General features: G+C 21.2%; 2 protein-coding genes across 3 annotated transcripts in view; both read left to right on the forward strand.

The window, feature by feature from the left end:
• LOC129610081 (uncharacterized) overlaps positions 1-14,014 on the forward strand; it is a 146,178-nt gene extending 132,164 nt beyond the window's left edge. Inside the window, exons 9-14 of one of the 2 annotated variants that reach the window (XM_055522432.1) lie at positions 8,555-8,688; positions 8,776-8,910; positions 9,033-9,172; positions 9,349-9,635; positions 11,163-11,233; positions 11,315-14,014. In XM_055522432.1, the coding sequence (XP_055378407.1) occupies positions 8,555-8,688; positions 8,776-8,910; positions 9,033-9,172; positions 9,349-9,635; positions 11,163-11,233; positions 11,315-12,662 (2,115 nt within the window). In that variant the 3' untranslated portion in view covers positions 12,663-14,014. The remainder of the gene's footprint in view (positions 1-8,554; positions 8,689-8,775; positions 8,911-9,032; positions 9,173-9,348; positions 9,636-11,162; positions 11,234-11,314) is intronic. The other variant, XM_055522431.1, reaches the window with a different exon arrangement.
• A 10,614-nt stretch (positions 14,015-24,628) lies between these two features.
• On the forward strand, positions 24,629-25,210 carry LOC129610085 (uncharacterized). The gene is made up of 2 exons (XM_055522435.1): positions 24,629-24,767; positions 24,856-25,210. The coding sequence occupies exons 1-2, from the start codon at positions 24,711-24,713 to the stop codon at positions 25,183-25,185; spliced, it is 387 nt and encodes a 128-aa protein (XP_055378410.1). The 5' UTR covers positions 24,629-24,710; the 3' UTR covers positions 25,186-25,210.
• Positions 25,211-27,387: the final 2,177 nt, after the last annotated feature.

Consider the following 27,387-nt stretch of genomic DNA (forward strand, 5'->3'; position numbering starts at 1 on the left):
TAAAGTTTAGTAATCTAAATCGCTCCGATGGGCCAAATTTAGACCAAAGACTTGCGGGTTTTTTTGCAACTCCTAAAATTATTAAGGATATACTACACAATTTAAAAAATAAGTCTTCATCCGGTACTGATAATATTCCTACTTTAATTCTTAGAAAAATTCCAGACCTATTAATAGAAAAATATTGTATAATCTTTAACAATTGTTTAAATCTTTGTTACTTTCCGGAGGCTTGGAAGGAAGCCCAAGTTGTTATGATTAAAAAACCTGGTAAATGTGCATCAGAAATCAATAACTATAGACCCATTAGTTTACTACCAAACATTAGTAAAGTTTTTGAAGCATTCGTAAATCGTATTATTATTAGAGTAGTTGAGGATAAGTGTATCATACCGGATAATCAGTTTGGATTTCGATACATGCATAGTACCACGCATGCTATGACAAAACTTTCATCAGATATCTACAGATATATTAATAACAGGTGTTGTGTTGCAGCTTGCTTAGTGGATCTGGAGAGAGCATTTGATACCGTATGGCTTGATGGATTAATATATAAATTGCTAAGATATAAGTTCCCGTTGCACTTAGTTGCCTTAGTCAACGATATGATACGAAATAAGTCTTTTAGGGTTGTGGGTTTGGGAAACCATAGCTCCAAAAAATTTCGCATAACTAATGGCTTACAGCAAGGCACGGTTAATTCTCCTTTGCTTTTTATTATTTACATTAGCGAATTGCTTGATTGCCTAAACAAAGTGTTAGGTCCTAATCATAGCATTGCGTTCGCCGATGATTTAACCATCTATTCGGCCGATCCTGATCCAAAGATGGTTCAGTGCTTTCTTCAAACTCAATTTAATAAAATTTCGAGATATTGTAGATACTGGAAACTGAAAATTAATTATAGCAAGTGCGAAGTTATCTTATTTAGGGACACTATTAATAGGGTAAATCAGAATATCAAAAAGCACTGGAAAAATTTCGGGCTCAGGGCTGATGGGGGTTCGATTTCTTTACCACACAGTAATAGTGTTAGATACCTAGGTGTAACATACCATCATTTGATGAATTTCAAACTTCATGTTGAGAATCAAATAGGGAAGGCAAACAGAGCCTTTATGTCTCTGAGTAAATTATTTTACTCTAAAAATCTGGATTTTAAAGTCAAACTTCTATGCTATAAAACCTTAATTAGACCTATTCTAACATACGGCTGTCCAGTTTGGTATAATATAAGTGCTTCTACAATGGAAAAATTAAGGTTATTTGAAAGGAAATGCCTCAGAATCTGTACTAATCTCATGAGAAAACCTGAAACTAATTTTCTCCACTTCTATTCTAACAAGGCGGTATATGAGGCTTCTGATACTTTAAGAATCGATAGTTTCATAATTAGGCTGATTCGAAAACATATTCAAAGGAGTTGTACTGTTCATAATAATTCTTTGGTTGGCCACGCTTATTATGAGAGCGATGAATATATTCGCGATTCAATGACGACAGGTTTCATACCTCCTGAAGGATTTGTGTTTCTTGACAAAAATAATTATGTTGAAAATTCTAATTTCATTCCAATTTTGTATCACTTCAAAAGACATGCTAGTAATAAAACAATTCCACTAGACTTGAATACATACAATTTATCAAATGGTAACCTTTTTATATACGATACTAATATTATTCATAATAATAAACTATACAAATCTGAATCCTATTTTTGGAAAAATTAGTTTATAAGTTTTTTTTTATTTAGACTAAGTAAGTTTTTATTAGATTTTATTATTTTTTTTTTTTTTTTTTCTTTTTTTTTTTCAAGGAAATTATTTTTGTTTTTCTTTATCTTTTATTTAAATTTTTTTTAAGCTATAGGTTAAATATTTTATACTACTCCCAAAAAAAAAAAAGAAAACTGAATTTTTTTTCACTAAATTTTTTTCTCAGTGTAGTAAACATAAAATTATTATTATTTTACAATACTAATTTAAACATATTATCGTATTAAACTTGAAAAACATTATCGCAGGTAGAAAATGGCCTTAGCATTTAAATTTCGAGAAATAAATGAGAGAGCTAGAGCATTAGCCATGTGCATTTGTAAATAATTTAAGATTATTATTAGAAAGTTATTTTAGTTTTATTTGAACTTTTGTAAAAAACATATGTGACAGAATAAATAAAACATTAAAAAAAAAAAAAAAAAAAAAAAAAAACGTAGCCTTTTGAGTGCACACATGTTCAAATTTTTGTTTAGCAATATTTTAAAAATGAGATCGTTTGTAAATCTTCTAATTAGTTTACTTTCAACTCTCAAAAGCGAATGTAAAAAATTTGAGAATATAAGAAATTGTAAGTGCTTTTATTACACAGAGATATTCAAAAATCAAAAATTTAAGCTCATTTTTTTTTGCAAATTTAAGGACAAACAACATAAGTTGTACTTGTGTGCACTCAACGTCCAAAAAAAATAAGTGTATCCACTCAAAAGCCTAGGAAAAATATTGAACATTAAATTTTAAAATTAAATGCAATCTTCTCTAATTCAAAGTCTTGAATAAATTTAGTTAAAATTCACCAATAATTTTCAAATCACACGCTTTTTCTAATGAAATCTGTTGTTACCCCGAACCATAATTTAAAAATAGAGGAATTTATATTGGTATTTTGTCTACATTGATATAACACAAATGTATTTATAATAAATATAACATTTATTTCATATACATATGACAATTACATACATTTAAATTTACATAAACATTATCATATTACAAATTAAAGATTTTATTTTAATTATACAAACAACATTTAAAAGTTCAAATATTTGACTTTGACTACAAAAATATATTAATAAGTTAATAAAATTAAGAGGAAATTATCAAAAAAAAAAAGACAACTTTTATGAATTAACTTTATTAAATAAATTCGAAACAAAAAATTTTTACATACACACATATGTAATATTGTTATATGTATGATCTTTCAAAATTGATAGTTAATTATAATTATTATACATGAATATTGTGTGAATGTATTAAAATATTAAATTCAATTTATATTTTATGTAATTTTGTATTCATTTAAATAAATATAATTTATTTATAATTTTTTAACTCGTTTAATATGGAAACTTTGTTGTGTTATAATTATAAAAGTTTTATTTAACAAGCATTTATTATATTTTTCTTCCTATATGTTTATATAATACTAATATTATAATATATTTACACATTATGGATATAATGATGTGTCTTTAATATTTATCAATTTTGGTATCAGAAAGTAATTACAGTAGATTCGCAATTATATTATTAGTATAAACACAAATTTAATTCTAAATAATATTAAAAAAAAAAATGCTATGTTGTATACTGACTAAACTGTTATATGAAAAAATAAACATTTCTTTAAACAGAAAACAAATTTTAATATATTATACTAAAATATTTTTGTTGCAAAATTTTTAATAATAATATAAATGAATCTTAATGCCTCGACCATAATTAGTAGAAAACTAAATTAGAGTAAAATTGATATTAAATTTCAAATTAAAATAAATAAAAAAATTTTACAACGAAAATTACATATTCCATAAAAAAAAATAATATTGTTTCATAATCGAGTAAACTTATACTTGATCAAGGCAAATTTTACTCATATTTCGAATAACTTCATGAATTAATATAATTCTTTTTTTCGAATAAACTCAGTACTGATCAATGAATTTTCTTATTCTACTTAAAATTTATACTCTAATCGAATTCAATTAAATTCTCTACATTTATTTGAACAATCCAATTGTTTGAATTACATGCATTTAATTAGTTCATATTATTGTGATTCTACTGTTTTTATTTTCACTATATACGAGTACATATGTATAATATATAATTGCATGTAGTAATTATGATTCGATTGAATAAATGAAATATGATTTTCAGATTTTTGAATTAAATATAGAAATAACTATTATAGTATGTATATGGGTTGAGGTACATTGAATTCCTTAAAGTATAAAAGAAAGTTGAAATTTAAAACTTAAATTTTCGACACATTTAATTTATATTAATACATACGAGTATTCTGTTATTCTCACATTACTATAGTTATACTCGTACTTGTTAAAATGTACCAATAATTTTGTACTAATTTATGTCTAAGATAATTCGATTTTATTACGAATTTTAAACTGTATAATATTCATTTAGTGTAGTTAGAAAATTTGTATATAATAAAATATAACTACATATATTCAAATTATGAGAATCACATTTCAATATTTAAATCTACACATATAATATGTACATGTAGGAATATATTATGAACATTTTTATTATGTTAAGAAACTTAAAAAGAACAAATGCACATATAATATGAAAAATTTAAATAAAAAAAAAAAAACAAGCAAATTAAAATCTTGCATTTCATTAAAAAGACAAATCATTCTATTTTATAATTGAAAACTTTCTCTATGTTATCTATTTGTTTCTAGGTAATTGAACTTAATTTTATAAATAATTTCAATCTATAAATATAAAAATTTTATATTCAGAAAATTCTAATTGTCTGTAAAATGTATAAATCAGCAAAGTGATATATAGTTATACAGGATGTTTCGCATATGATGGCAAATAATTTCAGGGATGATTCTTTGATCAGTTTCCAGCAAAAATTGTTCGCTTATTTTTTAAATACATTAAACACATTTTTACTGGCAAAACTATGAAACATAAGGGAAAATGTTATATGGACTAACTTTTAGATCTCATCGTAATGCACCGAAAAAACAAATAGCAAAAGTTTTCGAGAAATTTCTGGTTTTGTAAAAAAAAATTTCAAAAAAAATAAAAAACAAAAATTCTAACTTTAACGACCGGTATCTCGAAAACTATGGCTAAAATTAAATTAATTGTAAAACCAAAAATAAAGAACAATCAATCGTCTGTGAAACAAAGTAACAATGATAACTCTATGTTGTACAGTTCCGAAGTTATAAGCATTTATTTATATGCAGGAAAAGTTCGGTATCTTTTTTTTTTCAAATGGCTGTAGCTCGAAAACGAATACATCTGCAACCCCCCCCCTCCCCATTCACCAATACAATTTTTTATTGGAAATTAATCAAAGAACTGTTCCTGAAAATATTACTGAAAATACCACCTTAAGCGAAACACTCTGTCTATAATTTTTTTCTACTTTTGTATTTATGTATGTTTGGACATATGTACATATGTACGTATGTTACAGTTTACATACATATGTGCAATTAAATAAGATAATTTGAATTTTATATTATTATTTCTTTTTTTATTTTACATTAGAAAATATTTTTCTATATTATTTTGTTCAAATATGTTATCTGTTTTTATCTAGTAATAATAAAATTGTTTACAATTGAAAATGAAAATATTAAATTTTATAATAATAAATTTTTTTATCTTTTAAATACCGAAAAATTTTTTTTATATTTTTATTTATATAAATTGATACACATAATATGATTTTACACGAATACATACATATTTACATACGAATTTCGAAAATTTTCTATTTAATATTTTTAATACCATATTGAAAAGTTTTAAATCTCTAGATGTTTAAAGAACATCAATAATAAAGAAATTTGCACCTGTATTCAATTGTAATTCAGTAATTTACACCTGATTTCATTGATTATATAACTAATATCTACAAAAAATATTATGATTTGTTAAGGTATTTATGTACATAATAATGTAGTATACAATTTCCTGTTTATAATTTTTTTTTTTTAAGATTGCATATTTTTAGGATATTTCGATTAGAGATTTATTTTCTTTATATTCTTTCAAATACTATTATAATAATATAAATTCAGTGTTCCCACTTCAAATCCATTTGAATACATTTTTGCCTTAAATTTAGCATACAAAGATACTTAAATCTACTAAAATGCCAAAACTGACTAGATTTGAAAATTTCACTGAAATCTGGATACATTTTCTTTCTGAATCACTATAAAATATCACCATACTGTCGAAATACTAAATTTTCAAATTAAAATTTTTTAGACTGTTCTTCGTATTGTGAATTATTGTGAATAAGGAAATATTAGTATAAGAATAAACTTTTATAAGTTTTCACTGCTTTCGGATTTAATTGAATAATGTTTATGTGCTAACAAAAAAAAAATCAAGGAGTAATATAATAATTCTACTTTACGAAACCGAATACATTTTGGGTACATTTTTTTCTCGAAATTAGACACATTTGCTTTTTACCTTGTGGAAGCACTGAATATAATTGTATTTCTCTTAAACACTCCTTTTATAGTCTAATATGATTGAGAATATCATGCATTTAGAGAATATTAATTCATACATTACATAAATTACATATACACACTAATAGAAATTCAAATTTAATTAAATTTTTTTAAATACTTTTAATTTGGGAGTTTATTTTTGAAATAAAATTTTCCTTTAATGATAGATGAATGTATGATAAGGATTTAAATTAATTTATATTCCATAATATTCGCCTATTATTAATTAAATATTTTATACAAATTTAAATTCTGTCACAAAAAAATTTATTTAGAATATTTTAAAATTTCTTTTAAATACAAAAATTAATCCATAAATTTTCATTAATAACTAATTTCAATTAAAATCACATCAATTTACAAAAACTTATTAAAAATATTAACTAATTTCTTATAATGTTTATCTACACTCTAGGTAATAATATTTCCATTTTGAATTGTAACTCTTTCATGAAAATAATTGAAAATATAACTGTTATACTAAGCATAAATTTGTCTGAAGTAAATAAAATTTTATTCTTATCAGAAAATTAAAAATATTGCATACTTTTCTTTTTCAACCAAATTTATTGATTGCCTTTTTAAACTATTGGTATATGTAAAATAAAAGGAGTATTTCTATACATAGTTCAAAAATACTATTTTTAATGGTTCAATGAATTAAAAATGGTCAATGTATCAAATTTCAATAATATTCTAAAAGATAGAATTCATAATGGTTCTTACAATATACGATAATAATAATATTATGTAAAATAAACTGAGAAAATTTTCAATTTTCTAATGGAATGAAAAATGCATATTATATATATATACATATACATATATTTTAATAAATTAAAGGTCTAGACTATACGATTAGAAAACGATGTATTTGTATATAAATAAAAATTTTTTGTAACGCATTTTCAATTTTCCCCAAATCAATTGTATTTATTCAATGAAATAGATTCACTTTTATAATTTCTCATTCAATATAGAATTTCAATAAATTCTATGTATTTAATGCACTTTTACTATGATTGTACTTATTAAACCGACAATTTTGAATTGATTTATTTGAATCCATGATTATTCGAGCAAATTACGAACAATTTTTGTATTTCGATTAGGTTAATCAACTTAAGCTATAAGAATATTAAATAAATGTATATAGAATAAACTAACTATATAATTGGAATTCGAGCACGAATTAAAAAATTAATAACAATTTTCACAAATTTTTCGGCATGAAATAAACAAGAGTATATAACCCAAGCTATCATAAAAACTTGTTAACAAGCATCACGATAATAAACCTAATATAATGAGTATTTATAAATTAAAATAAATTATTTATAAGATTATTTAGGATATTAATACATTTAAAGTTTCAAAAATATTAAATATTTGACTAATATGAAAGAGAAACTTCTCTAATAATTTCCAAATTTACGGAAATTAATGTAACAGAAAACATCATCTAAAAAAAAAGCAAAATTAAAAACTTTTACCTTACAGAAAATTTTTTACTTTTATTAAACTACCTTAAACAGAGTCATTATTATAATTGTAATACAATATGAGTTGTAAAGGAAGAACATAAATGATAAATTTCCATAGTATCGTCAAACTTTAATAGCGGTTAACCAAACTTATTAAAAAGTCTTCTTATATGAAAATTAAATTTATATTTTCTAGAAAATTTAAAAGTTTATGCATAATTAGTAAAAAGTAAATAAAAAGTTTTGTATAAATAATTAAGTTAATTATTGAAGCTATCAATGAAACAAAATGAACAGCGATTTGTAGTTAAAAAATTTTTACCTTAAATGTTTCATACTCTCAATATTTTAACCGTAGTAATTAATTACCTAAATAAGTAACAATTAAGGAAATTTTTAGTTCTATATTGCAGACTAAGCTGCATATGGTATTCGATGAAGATAGTTTTAAATTTTTCCATGAAATTGCATTCCCTAGTTGAACGGATAACATCAAGTCACTGCTGTCATACTACAAAACTATACAAATTGGTTTGAAACTTTAATAAAATTCACAAATATCTAATGCTAGCACCAGTTTCTTCCTTTGAAATGCTCTAAAATAACAGGAAATATTCTCACAAATAAAAAAACAAATTACTCCCTAATTAAATCCTTATTTTAAAACTACAGAAAAATGCGTTTATCATTTATTTTAAATATTTTCAAATTATATAATTAATTTATTTTGAATAAAATTATAATACAAAATTATCATTTTTGATAGCTACTGGAGCAGCGTATCGGAGCCCCAACTGCTTCAGCAGCCGAATCTTTTATGAAAGAATATCATCACCATATGTGGGAACATATGAAAAAATTTCCCCTCAAAAATATAGAAGAAGGAATTAAAGGCCTAAAGTAAATATTATAAAAAATAATATTTAAAAATTTTTCATTTACAAATCTTTAATTTATTTTAAATCAAATAATTCTTCTATATTTTAGGAATGGTACATTAGATTTATTGTTAGGAGATACAGCAATTTTAGATTATTATAGAGCAACTGATCATAAATGTTCATTACAAAAAGTCGGTGAACCTTATATTGAAGATGCATATGCTATTGGAATGAAAAAAGGGTAATATACAAGTGTTATATTGGAAATTTTTACTTATGTTATATTTTAAAATAATTAAATTCTATATAAAATAATTATGCATAACATATATATAAAATTATATTTAATCATATTTTTTTCAGATTTCCATTAAAAGATTCAATTTCAGCTTTAATTGCAAAATATTCTAGTAATGGTTATTTAGATATTTTAACAGAAAAATGGTATGGTGGACTGCCTTGTTATCAATTAGATAATGATATTGTGATGCCACGTCCTTTAGGTAATTTCAATATAATTAACATTAAACTTTAAATTCAAAATTTTATTTACACCTAAAAACTCTTAGACAACACAGTAGTTTATAGTTTTCAATACAATATTTTAATGCAATAATTTTAATCAAAATCATAAAGATAATATCAAAATCAAAGAAAAAAATTCTTATAAATTTTACAGGTGTTGAAGCTGTTGCTGGAGTTTTTCTTCTTCTCGGTTTAGGTGTAATATTAGGAGTTTTAATTCTAATATTTGAACATTTATTTTTCAAATATACTTTGCCATTACTACGACTTAAACCGAAAGGTTCTGTATGGCGAAGTCGTAATATTATGTTCTTTAGTCAAAAATTATATCGTTTTATAAATTGTGTTGAATTGGTTTCACCACATCATGCTGCTAGAGAGCTAGTGCATACATTAAGACAAGGACAAATTGCAAGTTTATTCCAAAAGAGTATCAAAAGGGTTCGTTCGTTTTATAAAATAAACAATATAAATATTAATATTTTAATTGTTGTTATTGCTGTTTTTGTAAAAATTTTTGAAAAAAAAAAAAAAAATTACAAGCACTTTAATATTTACTTCAAATTTTTTGTGTCAAGATATTTTCATAATATTTGAATATTTACTATTTTTTAAATCTTTTCTTTTATAATGTTTTTTTTTTTTTGAAATACAATTGAAAAAAATTTTTGTGCAAATCAAAATTTTGAAGTATACTTTTAAAAAAGTTTAGTTTAGGTGTTCTAAAAAATTTTAAAGGGCCGTATACATCCAATGTTCCGAGCCTGTCTTGGAATTTTTCTCGGCCGCGACGAGCACTTCTAAACATGTAGATTATCAGACCCGATTCAGAGCCTAGGGTCGGAGAAATTTGTATTTGTAATAAAAGTTGAAAAATTTTATGCCAGCCCTGAGCAGAGCCAACGTCCGATCTCGCGAGACAGAAACTTATATAGCACTTGAATGCACTGTAAGTAACACTTGAATGTTCTCACATAAGACTATGTACTATGTTGTTTCAACGTGATTTACTTCAATATAATACTGCGTGAGTAAAGTACAGACATATTCTAAAATTCGACAGTGACAATCTATTCAGTACCACTTTTAAAGCTTATTATGCTTTGTTCTACCTCTGAAAAGTCACATTTTTCTTTCGCGCCTTGTAAGCCTATTCCTCAGAAACTCTGTGCCGAAATTCCCCCCATTTCGTTATTTTTACCATTAGAAGGAGTTCGCTGCTGATCTAGAACATTTTCAACTGCCCCAATCACAAAAGTAAATGCCTTTCCTCCCCTTTAAAGGTAATAGTTCGCTTTGCCAAAGTCTTGTCTTTAAATACTTGTCCTCAAAATATCAATAACGGACGCCTGCCACATGAACTACAACTACCACCTGTGGCTCCTGAAGAGTATTTCTCAAAAATTTATTATTACTGCAAATTTACTTAGCTGCCAACACTTGCTAAGCTTAACTTCCCCTAAAAAAGCTAATACGTAAGCTATAATTGAACAACTGTTTATTCCTTTATAAAGAAAAATTTAAACACACAGCTCTTTAAAACACAGCTATTTTTAAGCTTTTTAAGATATAACTGTTAATTTTTAAATAAAATAAATATTTTTAATGTAAATATTTTTTCTATCAAATTTTTAATATTTAGTCTAAATTTTTTTTCTATTTTAAAAATTAAATGTCACTTTTTGCAAAATATTAAAGCTTATATTTAAAAAATATAATTGTATTTATATATTATGTAAAAGCAAAAATTTTTTACTTCTTGCACCATATACAATATATTTTTGCAAAATACATCAAAAACAACTTTTATTTACTAATCTTATTTAAATTTTATTCATTTATAATTTTGTGTGGTAAATTTGGCTTTTATCTTCTTGCTTTCTATCTTCTGTTTCAAAATTTTCTTCTTTAAAATATCATATTATCAAATTGAATATTCGGATTTTACGTAATCAAAAATTGTTCCAGAAGGAAGATGAACAGCGTCGCCGAAGAAGGAGTAAAGCGCAATTTTTCGAAATGATCCAGGAGATTAGAAGGTAATTTTATAATTTAATTAAAACTTTTATTAAAATATAAAAATTTATAATAAATAAAAATATTTATATTTGTATATTTAGAGTTCAACAAGCTGAAAAGATGAAACCAAAACTTGAAGTTGTATCAGAGTGTACTGAGACAACTGAAACTGCTTTAAATCCTGAAATACCAGAAATTATTGAACCATCATTATCACCTAAAGTATCACCAAAACCACGATTAAGTTTAAGTCCAAAACCACGTTCAAGTCCAATGCAGAAATTATTCCGTAATAATAATACAAGATCAAGATCTAATTCATCAACATTAAATGTTCGACGTTTTAGTACAGATAGCATATTAAGCGAACGTTTAGATACAATAGGACGACGTTTAAGTCGTGATTTAACAAATTCACCACCAGATTTCGGTAAACGTTATGAAGTTTTAGCAAATAAAATGAGTACATCAAATATAAGCGGTAGTAGTGGTGGTGTCAGTGATACATATAAAAAATATGATACAATGGGTAAAAAACATTTTTCAGATGAAAAATTAGAAGAAACAAAATTTAATTCATTAAATACAAAAAATAATATTAGTGAGAAAAATATATCAGCAACAATACCAAGTAAAAAACATCAATTACGTCGAACACCACTTAATTCTGATACATTTTCACCACAAATTGGAAAATCAATTTCAACATCAACATCCAAAGATGAATTAATGAAAAAAGATAGTAATACAACTAGTTCAACTGGTTCAATAAGTAAAAAAAATAAATCTGAATTACCTGTTGATTTATTACAACCATCAATAGGTAATGACGATAAAATTAAAACAAAAATTATACAACGAAGTAAAGAGAATTTATTATCAAAAAATAGTAATGATAGTATTAGTTGTACCGATGAAACTGAACAATCATCACAACAACAACCACTTTATACATCAATAAAAATAGTTGAAAAACGTCCAGTACATCGAAGCTCTTCAAGTCAAACATGTTCAATTGGATATCGTAGTAGTCGTCCAACAAAACGTTCAAATCAAAATTTACATCATCGTCAACGTAGTTTAGATAATTTAGATTCAAGACCACCAATGCCATTACCAATTGAAGCAACATCAGTATCAAGACCACAATCACGTGATAAAATCGATTATAATAAAGATGATAATAATATAAATGATAATAATGATGATGACGATGATGATGATGATGATGATATTCGAACAATATATATACGTCAAACTGATATAAATTTACCATTAAAAATAAGTCCATTAAGAAGAAATTTAAATGATAGTAATGAATTTAAAAAAATTTCATTAGATCGTCTTAGTCGAGAAGATTTACTTAAATTAAGTGAAACTTCTCAAACAGAAATTCATGAATATCTTAGTAAACCAAAACCAACAGATTATACAGATAAACCGCCTTGAAAATAATTTTTTTCAAAAAAAATTGATTTAAAAAAAAAAATGTATTTTTAATCAATATTAAAAACAAAAAAAAATTTTTCAATCAATATTAAATATTTTAGATATTATATAAAATCATCGTCCACATATAATTAATATGATGCATTGAAAATTTTAAGCTTTTTGGACAAATTCATAGAAGAGGAACGAAAAACAGCAGAAATAAAACAAAATTTTTTAGGAGGAAATCAAAAACAAAATAACAAAGCATAGAATTTAAAAAAGAATTTGCAATAGAATCAGGGCTATTAAATGGTCGATAAATAGAAAAATTTTCTTATTCAATTTTTATGTTTATCAAAACTAGTAAAATTAATATTATTTTTGTATTTCGTTTACCAATAATTTTAATCTTGTATCCTAATATACGGAATAATTTGCACTTTATACTTGAATTTTGTCAATAAATTAGGTCATTGCTACGAGTATTATACTACTATTAGGTCTTTAAATTCTTAATTTATATTTTCTCTTTTTCAATTTTTATGTATAACAAAAAATAATTCAAACCTTTTCAACGAAAGATTGACCGTCCGATAGACGTCTTGTGCCTGAAAGTTCTGATTCGAAAATTCTCAAAAGCCAAATCTTTTTTTCAAAAAGAAAATAATTGGATTAAAATTATTGTTTAGTAAAAACCAAAAGAAAAATATTTAAATAAAATTGATAAACTCATTTACATTCATAATTAAAATAAAATATAAATAATAATAAAAAAAAAATTTAAAAAAGAAAACAAATGAATAAATTTGAAAAATCGCACAATTAAAAATAGAAAAATAAAATTAATTTAAATATAAAAAAAAAAATAAAATAAAGGAAAAATATTTTAACAAAACAAATATTTTTTATTTTCAAAATATTATGCATAAATAATTTTCTATTTTTTTTTTTGTATAATAATAAATTAAATTGCATATTATGTTAATTATAATTATTTCGTACTATTTTTTGATTAGTTAAATCACTAATTATCTAATATGTAAATAGTTGTATGTAATTAACTTTCATACAACTTAAGTGGACGCGTACGCAACATAACAAAAAATAATGTCGAACAATTTATAATTTTAATAGGCAGACAAATTTTTAATTTATTTATATTTTTAAATTCTAAAATAAATCCTACTCTCTCATTCTATATATAATTTCTCTTAATCTCTCATTGTATATAATATAATTTTACTTAGGGCTTAGGCCAACATAGAATTTTTAATTTTATGCAACTGTTTGATTGCTTATTTGTATTCAATAGATTTATTGAATAGATTATTAAGCGCGCACACATACAACTATATAATCTCATGCAATTAAGCAATTTTTTGCAAAGTTATTGCAATTTTTAGTTAAAGTAATCGATTTAAACTAACGCAATTGTTTAGTTGCTTAGATGTGCGCACAACGATTATACAATTAAGCAGTTGTTGAAAAACATAAAAATTACATGTTTAGTTGAGCCCTTACTCTCTCTCATAAAATATTAGGTTTACTGTAAAATAAATTTTATTTTTATTTAGCAACATTTTAGGGAAATTATATACCTAAACTTTCAATCAGTTTAAGTTTTAAGATCAATGAAGTTTGATTTCAGTTCAATACCATTTATTTTGTATGAAATAATTATAAATTAATTAAAATTACATTATTTATTTATTTAAAATAATTTCAATTAAAAGCCAATTGTGGTATTTATATTTATTATATAATTTTTGTTAAATAATTTTTATATATTAAAAAAAAAACTATTAATAAATAAATACAATATTAAATTTAAATTATGTATTAAGTGATTTTAGTCAAATATATGACAGATATAATTAATATGATTTGTTATCAAACAATTTTAAAAATGTGAGTTCTGCCAGTAAATTTATTCAATAATATCAAATCATTATTATAAAGAACAATTAAAATATTAAATTTTTACTTTCGGTGTGTAAAATGTGTAAAATTTAACACAATTAAGAGCCGATTTTCTTTAACAATGCCATGACACTATTCATGAAAAAATACATTATGTATATTCTTCAGTGCAGCGTCCTACACGTACTAAAATCTTTCACAGAAAAGTGAAAATCTAGTCTCTTTCAGAAAATTAAATACAAAAATAAAAATTGCAAAAGTGTCTGTCTCTCTCTCTCTCTCTCTCTTTCTCTCTTGTACGCAGCCTCTTTCAAAAACATGGTAAAATATCAAAATAATGACTGTAGTTAAAGAAATTTATCAACTCATATATGAGGGTCTGGGAGCAGAGTGGCATAAATAAAAAAAAAATTTTTTTTTCTGCAATCGGTTATGTACATCTTCTAAAATCAATAATATTAGTTTTCAGTTTCGAAATAGCTTTTTCCTATTAGCTTTTATTTCTCATAAAAGTACTTTTGCTTTTGTAAACATTTTCTGATTTTGCAAAAGCAAAGTGGCATAACCGACATTGTGGCTTACGCAACTCTGCTTCTGAGTCCCTCATATATTGACAAACAAATCACTTTATATGTAATACCAAAAATAAATTTATGTTTTCATAACTAATAATACACTATAAAAAAAATAAATAATAATATTATTTTATGGCACTTATTAAAATAACAAAAAAACAAAAATCACATATGATTTTGTAAATATAGTTATATTTCTTAAAAACGCCTTCACAATAACATTAGAATACAAAAATTTACATATATATATATATATATATATATATATATATATAAAATATACTGTTTTAATAAAATAATATCATTATTTCTATACATATATTCACATACATATATGCATAATATATTATAATATTATTGTTACTACTATTATTATCTTCATTTTTATTATTTTTACTATTATTATATAATTTTAAATAAATTTATATTATATATATAGAATTAAAATTAAATGTAGAACAAAAAAAAAAAAATTCATTATAAAAAATAATAAGAAATCTTGTTTATATCAGAAAACAAACAAACAACAATTTCTATCACTAAAACATTTTATAAATTACCTACACATAAATATAAAATAAAATATGAAATATTGGAAAAAGTACTATACACAATGTATGACATTAAATTAAAATAATATGAAATTGAAACATATATATATATGTAAAGGTAAACATTAATATAGAATATTCATCAAAAATCATTATATGTAATTATATACATATATGTACAAAAAATATACATACATATTTTTTATTTATATTTATAAAACTCTATATTTTCAAATTTTCTGTTCGCATTTGTCTACTTGAAACTTTAAATTTTAGAACAAAAAAACTCGGAGACAAACATAATTATTTTTACTTGTCGCATTTGACATTTGATATTTTTTGTAATTCTTATTTCCATTCGTTTCTCATATTAATTTTTAATTCAAGCTCATAATTAATTAAACGTAAATGAATTTTCAAATATGTATTTGCTAAGTGCAAACAAAAAAAATGTTGGAAACTTGGGCCTGCAAGAGCTATAAGACATTGAAAAAAGATAAAATTTCCTAACAATATTCTTTTCCATAATTATCCGATTGTTACAATTAAAATAAATTAAAATTAAAAAATAAGAACTTTTATAATTAATTCACCATACAAGAAAATTATTTGTTACAATATTAGAGTTTTTAGGATTTAAAAATCTAAAATTTAGACTATGAAGTTTTCCGAAATTTCATTCAGATAATTTCGCTAATCGTGACTATTTTAAGCGAAAATTTCTTAATTCGATGAATTTTATGTTTTAAGTATATAAATAAAATTCAAATTTAATTTTTTTAAAAATTCATTTCTCATAATATAATATTCATCAAGATTTAACAAAATGTATCTTTTATACTTATATATTCATAATTTCGAAATTGATTGCGTTATAATAAGAAAATGTTGTCTAAATATAGATTAAACTATATACATATGTGCAGCTCTCAAATATATATTTGTAATTAAATGAAGAGCTATCGAAATCAATGTAAGCATTTTTTCCTTCTTACATATAGAATTTTTTTATACAAATTTTAACAATTAGTATTAAGCAATTCCATTCAATATCTTTAAATAGATTGAGTTACATATAGATTGCTAGATTTACACACAGAAACCTTGACATTTTTATTATCTTCAAGAGGTGTCATATAATACATACATATGTTAAGAAAGACCAAAATTTAAATTTTTCAAAAATATTATTCTCATTTAATATGTTTTAATTGTAACATGTCCTTAAACATTTTTACATTTATAATTATTTATGTATGTATATTTTCTATAAATAATATAATTTTCCACAGAAATCATAACATAAAATAATGTAATTTTAAATTCCATATATTTGTACATAACCATCGTATTTATATTATAATATTATTATATAAATAAAAATTAGCATAATATAAAATACATAAACTTTAGAAACAAAAGAAAAAAAAAAATACCTAGTTAACATATAAAATAAAAAAATATAATTTTAAAATAAATAAAATAAAATAAAAAATTTAATAATTTCCAAAAAAAAAAAATGAAAATATAAAATTCATCAAAACAAAAAAAAAAATATTAAAGATGAAAATTTTATATTATACATAAAAAATATTGTTAAACAACTGCCATTATTTGGAAGAATTTGGTAAAAAAAAATTACTTATTTTGGCATTAAAAAACAAAAATTAAAAAAAGAATAGCCATTTTCTTTTAAGAATTTAAAAAAAAAAATTCATTTTTTATTTTAGTAAGTGGACCATTTCATACATTGAAAAATAAATGAACAAAACATAAAAAACACAATTCGATAAATTCGAAAATATACTGCGAAATTCGATGAATTCTTTCAATCAGTAGAAGCCAGTTTTTCTTGTATAAAATATTAATTTATATAATATTAAATATAAAATTATTATACATGTATTATGTATATCTATATATACTTATTACACTTATGTATAAAGATTTAAGAAAAAAAAAATAAATTTTAAAATATTGACAGTAGAAATTTTACAATCTCATTGCTATATTTATTATTTTTCATATTATACAATTGAAAATACGCGAAAAAAAAGGAAAAAAAAATTAAAAACAATATACTGTGGTTTCCAATATATATGTAGCTATTTATATATATATATATATATGTATATATATATATATATATATATGTTAAAAACAAAACATAAATACAATTTATAATAAAAAACAAAAGTTAATTATGCATTAGTTTTTTTATATGCACATAATATAGAAACTCATACACTTACACGCTAATATAGTATCTTAAGTTTAATAACAAAAGAAAACAACATACAATACATTAAATATTAATATATAACAAAATAACAACAACAACAAAAGATTGTGTTTAATACACGCATATTTACAAACATAAAACATTTACAAACAATAAATTGAATATTTTTGCGTTTTATAATGACTCTCTTCTTTTTTTTCCAATTAATTTCAACTCCCAACAAATTAAACGAATAATAAATTCGAAATAATAAAAACAAAAAAAAAAAACAAATATTTTCATAAATTCTTATAACATTTTATTCGATAAGAATATTCACAAATTTTTATAATCATTTTTATTTTTATAATATTTTTCCTTTAAAAATTATAACCCTCCAAATATAACCCAACAATATCATTAAATTATTTTTATTTTGATAAAAAAAAATCTTAGTATTAATATACTACAGTTTCTAATTTCAGAATTTTAGCAATATTGTATTGCTACACAATATTGAGCATTTACAGCTCAATATTGTAGCTCAACATATGCTTATAGTAATTTAACTTTGATATTTAAATTACATTAATGTTTTAATTATACACATAAAAGCGTGTAATCGTGTATATGCGACATCTAGACCTTAATGTATGCAGCACCTCTTAATGCGTGACACTATCTAATTATGATAATATTTTCCGTTATTATACTGAATATTTGATTTCTACAATATAATGTATACTGTTATTTTGATCGTATCTTTTTAATATCGAATATCAAAATATCGAATATTAAAACTGAAACACATTAATTATATATCACGTATATATTAAATTATGAAGAGAAAAGCATATTTTGTATTCATATTTAAAAAATTAAAACAAATTAAAAAAATATAAAAAATTATTTAAATAATTTCGCTATTTATAATTAATTATCATTAAAAAATTGAGATTATAGAAATTGAAATTATAAAAAATATTTAATATTTTCATTTTTTCTACTTCTCTATATACTTAAAATTTCTTAGACTATAAAAATTTAGTTGGTATAGCTCTTTAAAATAAAATATCTACTGTCTGTAATGGTGATACATATAACTTAATTTTAGGTAGCAAAAAAAAAAAAAAATAGAAAAAAAAAAAAAAAAAAAAAAATTCATATTAAATAAAAATTACAAATTCAAATAAAAACAAAATGAAAACAAATAAAACATGAAAATCATAAATTAAAATGTTAAAAATAAATAAATAAAAAAAAAAATAATAAAACAAAAAACTAACGTCTTATGCATTATTATAATTATAATATTAAAAAAAAAATTTAAAAATAAAAAACACTAATCTTCTAAAAATCTTAAAAAAAAAAAAACACAAAAAAAAACTTAAATACAACTTTTATCTTAAATAAGAAAAATTAAATTGTAGAATTATAATTAAAATTATATAACAGTAAAAAACAACCAATTTAAATTATTAAATTTAAATTGAGAAGAAAATAATTATTATTTTACATTAATAAATTAATTAATAAAATAAAAAAACAATTTCTTAAACTTACCACACTCTTAATAAATAAATAAAAAACGAAAAGAACAAATTTTGTTAAATAATCAGAAAAATTATTGAATTAATTTTAAAATAAATAAATTATATTATATACTTATATACATACCCATGTATATAATAAAACTGAACGTATATAGAAATTTGACATAAACTTAGAAAAAAATAAAAACAAAAACAACAGAAACCAAAAACACATTTTTATAAATGAAACATTTATAATAATAATTAATTAATATTATTATATATTCAATTTAACGCTTTAAAACATAATTATTAAAGAAAAAGAAAAAACACAAAACAAAAATAAATAAATAAAAATAAAAAAAAAAAATAAAATTAATAAAATTTCCTAAATGATTTTTAATTTAATAATTATATCTATTATTAATTATTGATTATTAATTATTAATTATTATCAATTGTTGATTATTTAATATTTTAAGAAAATAATATATATATATATATAAAATAAAATATACAATTGAAATTTAAAATATAAAATTTTATTTTAATTTTTAATTGTTTTCATTTTAATTTGAATTAAACATTATATTAATACAAATATAATAAAATATTTCCATTAAATAAGAACTTTAAATTATAACCTATTTTAAATTCCACAATATAACAGTATATACGTAAAAGTCTACGTTTTGAAATACGTGTATATAATTCCGAAATTTATGTTAAATCGAATTATCAGAATATCGAATAATTGATTTCAAAAACCGCATATCAATGCAATATGTAAACTGAACATATTAATTATTTATATATTATAGTTTTTATATACATATATTTTACTTACTGATATAAACAGAGAACAATAATTATATATCATTATTTAAGGTCATCAAAAATATTGGTAAAACTTTTGTTTAGAACTAACTGTCAAATCTCAATACGTTATTAATTCAAAATTCATTAAAATCTATTATAAACGTCAAAATTTTTTAAAATCCCTGTATTTCGAATTGAGATTTGACAATAATTATGATTCCAAACATAAATTTTATTTATTTTCGATGCCCTAAATAATTATTTATAATATTGTATACTCTTTGCTGAATTACTCGCTTTGTATAATTTAAAATAAAAGTGAATTTAAAATATTCTAGAATTCACAAAAATTACAGTTTCAGATTCATCGTTATAGTCAGTTTTTTTCCGTTCTATAAGGCATGTGTCTGTCGCAGTAATCAAATATTGCAAATATTATAATTTATTTTTATCGGCATAAGATTTTCTTTCCAATTATTAAATATTATAAATTTATATTATACATATGTAAATTTCAATAATAAATTAATTATTATATATTATTTTCTTAAAATATTTTATTAAATAATATCTTAATTTATTTTTCTAAAAAATAAAAACATTTATACTTATTAACATAATTATAAATTAACATTAAAACAAATGAAAAATTGTTAGCGATTAAAAACACCAAATAATTAAAATGAAAAAAAAAAAAAAAAACTTTTTTTGAACAAAATTTATTACAAAAAAATTTAAAAAAACAAATAATAAATTTCAAAAAAAAAAAAAAATATTGAAAATTTCATAGAAATTTCATTAAATATAATATTAAAAGTATATAAATTAAAAACAACCTTAAAAAATAAACTTTATTACATTATTAATGGAATAAAGAGAAACAAAATTTGTATTTTTGTAATATCTTTCTTAAAAGATATTAAGGATTTATATATATATATATATATATATATATATATATATAAAATTATTATTATATTTAAATATAATGAAAAACTATTGAACAAGAAATTACTTAAGGAACATACACACAAAAACGAACAAATAAGTATTATCACAAAAAAAAAAAATATAACAAAAAAAAATTGGGAAAACTTAGCAAAATCTTTCATAACAATTATAAAATAAAAACCAAAAAAAAAAAAAATAGAAAAAAAAAATATTGTAAATAAATTAAATATTTTGAAAATATTTAAAATTAATTTGAAAATTTTATTAAAAACAAAAATGAAGAAAAAAAAAATTCTGTAAATATATTTTGAAAAAAACAAAAAAAAAAATTAGAAATTAAACGATTAAAAACTGTTAAAAAATTGAAAACTAGTTAATTAATTTTTTTTAATTATTTCTTACTTTCTTTTTTTTCAGTACTTTGAACGTTCAATCCCAAAAAACAAAATGAACTCTGACATCCATGACTTTAAAATATTTCTAAAATATCTAACCGACCAATTATGTCAATCAGTGTCATATACATAATCATTTGTATTTGCAAATGTCAATTAGACTCCCCATGCACCAATCACTTTTACTTATACTTTTGCTTTTACTTGTTTTATTAGAATAGTCTATTAGTGTTTTGAGTATTGGTGTAGTAGGAACTTTGGAAATTAATCAATTAAATAAAAAAAAAATGATGTAAAAATTAGTTACTACAATCAGGCCCAATTAAATAATTTCTTCAATAAACACATGCCAGATCACTTATGCATAATGCAGTTTTTAATTATGTCAAAGTATCTACGCCAAAAATTTGACGATCATGTCAACCACATTATTCGCTTGAGTTTTATAAATGGCAGTCATCTCCATTTAAGCAATATTTGCATATATAAAATAAAGAAATGCAAAAATAAAATAATAATAAATTGCGTTGGCAACGTATATTGGAATTTAACGGCAATTTAAAAATTTTAGAATTTCTAAGTTGAAAATACTAAATTTACAATATTTTCTCAAATCTTTAAATTACCTTCCCAAATATGAAATTTTTTCTATACTATTTATACGCTCATGTTGTTATATAGTAAACATTATAATTCTCATTGTGTACCACAAGCTTTCTATTGTTATAATTATTTTTGAACTAGATAAAAAATATAAAATAATAAAAAAAAAAATATTTCGTTATTTCATTTCAAAGTTTATGATTTGAACAACTGTTTTAAGCGCTAATATACATTCAGACATAGGTATGTACATATTTTTTTTTTTATAATTAAAATTTTTTTTTCGCTATTCGAATAATGAAATGTGGGTGTAATAAATTTTTTTCCATTTATAATTTCTAATTATTTGTAATTAAAATGAGATTTTTATTTTAATACTTCAATTTGAAAAATATTATAAAATTGAATTTTTTTTTACGTAAAATATTTCAATTCTTTTACAAAACATGACACGCAATAGTTATTTATTAAATTTTTAACAAAAAGAAAAAAAAGACGACAATAAATATTCTAAATTAGTATACAACAGAGAAGTGGTAAGTAGGTACCTTAATTATAAACAAAAATTGATAAATATTGCAAAAAATACACAAAAACTAGTATACTCTTTATTATATTAAGATGTTTTCATATTTATCTCAAAGTGTCTAATTAATTTTTCATAAAAAAAATTTCGCAAATTTAATCTATTCGAGTATAATAAATATAAGAATGCTATATTTACATTTTTAATTTATTTTTTTCACAAAATATAAATTTTTATTTCTGTTGCTTTTCTATTATAAGTATATCAATTAAAAATATATAGTATATGGATATTTAAAAATATATACTTAAAATTAAACGTGTAGAAAAATAAAAATAAAAAAATAATTGTGTTAATGAAATATTAACACCTTGTATATCGGGCTGCGATCTTTTACGAAATTAGAAATATCAATATTATTTACGCAAGTGTTCTAATTTATAAGAAAAATTATTTTAATCATATTATGTATGTATAGTTAAAATATATACATAAACCTTTTATTTAGAATTTCTTTCAATTTTTAAACATCCATTATAGGATGTAGACATTCTATACCATTAGTACACAAAAAGCTAACAATAACATATTATGTATGTAAATCAGAAAACGAATATTTTTACAACAAATATTTAATAAATTCGAATAATTAAAACCTAATAATTTTAAATTATTAACTGGAGCATTTAAACATAACAACGCACAAATTGTTTCTTCTAGTCACAAAAATAAAAAAATATATACCTCCATTTAAAAAATTTGAAAATTTCTTTACACCGAACAGAATTCTATGAAAACAAATTAAAATAATGAAGTATCACTGTAAACTGAAAAAGAGTTATAGATTAAAATTGATTCACAGTAACAGTTAAAAATTATAATTAATTTTTACAGTTTAAGTAACAGTTAAAAAATTTAATTAAAAAAAACAAACACAAAAATTTACTTAAATCCTATTAAAATATTTTAGTATTCAGTTGGTACTTAACACTTAAATTATTAAATTATAAATTTATAAATTATGCATGGTTTGTTATATATACGAACACCTGTTATATTTGTTATTGAAATAGGCCTTCAAATTGTTAAATACATGTTACATACGTAAATAGCTATAAAATAAATATGCGCATGTATTTAAAAGAAAAACTACAGTGAAAGAAGAAAGTTACATACGTAATTGAATGTAATTTATTATTTTACAGTTGATTGCATCAAAAAATGCCCAGTAAATTTCTAATTTACGACAAACTAAAAACTAGAATACCAAAAATAAAATAATTATATTTTACAGTAATGAAGCATAAAATTATTTTCATTAATACTGAAATAAAATGTTGTCAAGATAAAAAAAAAAAATTTAATATGAGATCTTCTTAATTATAGTACAAAATAAATTTGTTCTATATAGTAAATCGAGCTTTTTTTTTCTTCCATTATAAAAAAGGTGTATGTTATGCTGTTATACTCAAATAATTTCCAACTTTTAGTTTAGTATAACGAAATTATTAATTAAAAAAAATTTTTGTCATAAAATTATTTATGACAGAATAAACAAGAAACAAATATAACATTAAAGTCTAAATGTTAACGACTCTTAATATAACAAAATATTTTGTTATTATAACAGTGCAAACGTACATCTACGAAACTTTTGAAAGTATCAGAATTAGAAATCTTAATTCATTTCATTTAAAATATCGTTTGCATACATAAATAAAATTTATTTTAATTATTTTGTATTTTTTATGCAAAAGCAATTTTACAATTTTAAATAATTATCAAATAAAGCTTACCTATACCTTTAATTTAATACAATTTTTTTTTATTGTTATACACCATTTATTTGTTTTTTAAATTTATTTCAAGATATTTGCATTTAAATAAATTAGAACATCTGATGCTATTATATATATAAAAGAAAATTGTAATGCAATTTTTAAAATATAAATCGTGTGCAGCAGGAATTTAAAATGAAGAATTATTGTAAAAAAATTTTTTGTATATTTATTATCGGACTATTTTATTTGGTAAATAAAAATACATTTTATTGAATTTATTTTTCCTCTTTTCAAATATAATGAATTTAACATTGTAACTAGTTTCTTTTACTTTTAGATTAATACTGGAAATTCTTATGATTTTTCAACAATTCAAATTGATCAACAAATTTATGATATGGAAATAAATATTAAAAAAGAATCTGATGCTGCTTATAATTCAAATATTAATTCATATGGAATATGTTCATATGGACGTTCATCATTAAAAGATTTACCATATAAAGCGAAACGTCTTGCAAAAGAATGTATTGAAGATGGTATAAATAATGAAGAAATAATTGATGAAAATTTTATAAGAAATTGTATTCAATATACTGAAAGTATTGCATATACTGTAATTAATCAATTTTTATATTGTGAACAAAGTCATAATGTTTATTTATAATAATCTTAAATTATCAAATTTTATATAAGCAAAAAAAAAAATATTGTTAAATAACAATATTAATTTCATTTACATAAAACAAATGCGTTAATAATGAAATTGTATTATTAAATTTGTGTTAAAATAGTGATAAACAAAAATATCAAAATTATAATATTATAATAAGTATATACTAGTATAATATTATGCATTCAAATAATTTGATTGTTTTAAATAAAAATTAAATATAATAAAATATAATTATCGAAGAAAAATATGTATCATAAAATGTTAAAGAGGCTAAAATGAAAAAAATTATTGTTGTTAGAATATTTTTTTTTAATTTTGTTTAAATATTGTATAACAGATTTAAAATTATATACTTATTTATAATAGATAAATAATATAAATTAAAAAAATTTAACAAAAAAATATGTTTATAAATTTTATTTAATATTATTATTTTGGAAAAGCAAAACTTTCTTATAAACAGATAGCTAAAAAAAATAATTGGAACAGTGTTTTAAAAAAGTGAATCGAAATTTTTTAGCATTCTGTTAGTCGAACTAGATGTGATCAAAATACTCTTTAATAATATCCCATCACCTCAGATAATATGACTATATTAGAATATGGTCTATTAGGCATTACTGAAAACTAAAAATTTTGTTACTTATTTACCATGCATTGTGATTTTTCTTCAATTCGAAAAAATTGCCTTTCATTCACGTTATTAATGATAATTCAGATATGCACTTGAAATCGTAACTTAAATTTTAAAAATAATTTTTCACATCACCACAGATCTGCAGGAACTAACTAGTTTAGTTTTTCAGATTTTTAATACTCGTATCTTATATTTTTTTTTTTTATGATTTTTTTCAAAATTAAAATATTTTTTGCAACATTTAAAAAAAAAAACCTCAAAAACTTATAACAACTTCAAGCATGCTACAATTTTCCAACGTACTTTTATTTTTGTGAAAATTTTCAACCAATTCAATTTTGTCAAAAATTCAACCTTTTTAGTTTGGATTTATCGAATCTGGTATTACAAGACCTAAATTAGAATTGAATTTTCGAGTATTTACCAAAAACGTTTCATAAAAAAGAAGCAAACATAAAGTCATCTTTTTTTTTTTTTTTAAATATGAAAGTATTTTTTAACATTTACAGCTTTAATAAACAAAATTTTAATTTTGGAATAAATAATTTTCATAATTCTCCTATTAAAATTATGGAAAATCTTAAATGAAGGTTTTTAAGAGTAAGTATTATATAATATTCATAGTTTTCATCAGTTTGTCATGATTATTAGTTCTAATAGTAAATGATATACTATTGCAAATAAGAATATGTATTGAAATTTTCTGATTAACTTTATTATAACTTATCACAAGTAGATTTTTCAAAATATTTTTTTTACTATATCTCTGTTAAAAATTCTATTACTAATTGAATAGAGTCATGACATTTTGATGAACTTGGTATTTTTGTTTCATGGTGTTCCATGACCAATTAATCAATTTTGCTTTATGGTGATCATTACTAATTCAACTAGAATCTACAATAATAAAATATTTTGTTATATTATTATATTGAATAAAAATACATAAATAATTTGTCTAAACATTTTATTCATTTTCATTTTTTTTTTTTATAATTCAGACAAATCTTACATTTTCTGACTGCCCATATATATATATATATATATATAATAGTTTTGTTTTCATTTAATAATTATAATAATTGTAATAAGAATATGTAATGTAGCATTTTTTTAAACTTTAATATATTTTTCTTTAAATATAATAATTATAATTATTTTTAAATGTATATTTACTTCTTTTTTTTAAATAAGTTTTATTTCTTTCTTAACTTTTCATTGTTTTTTTTTTTAATTTGATAATATTGTAGATAGCGGTAGAGAATATTTTTTTTAAATTGATAATGTTATTTGAATAACATTTATAATTAAGAATTTTTTTTTTGATCTTTGCTTTAAAATTTTAAAACATAAAAAAAAAAATGTAGAAATTACTGAAAAAAATAAAAGACAAAAATTTATATTTCATTTTCTACAAAGTATTCATTATTTTTTTTTGAATACAAATTTTTTGAAAAGAATATGATTTTGTTTTTTTTTTTTTTTTTGTAACTACTGACGAATTAAGATTTTATTTCGAAATGTTAAGAAAACATTTATATTCAAAATTTTTTAAT

This window comes from Condylostylus longicornis, unplaced genomic scaffold, assembly GCF_029603195.1.
Source record: "Condylostylus longicornis isolate FDR11 unplaced genomic scaffold, ASM2960319v2 ptg000043l, whole genome shotgun sequence".
In the NCBI taxonomy this organism is placed as follows: Eukaryota; Metazoa; Arthropoda; class Insecta; order Diptera; family Dolichopodidae; genus Condylostylus; species Condylostylus longicornis.

Coding starts and splice junctions, on each gene's coding strand:
- LOC129610085 (XM_055522435.1), top strand. CDS start 24,711: ATGAAGAATTATTGTAAAAAAATTTTTTGTATATTTATTATCGGACTA. Junction 24,768..24,855: donor TTATCGGACTATTTTATTTG/GTAAATAAAAAT, acceptor TTTTACTTTTAG/ATTAATACTGGAAATTCTTA.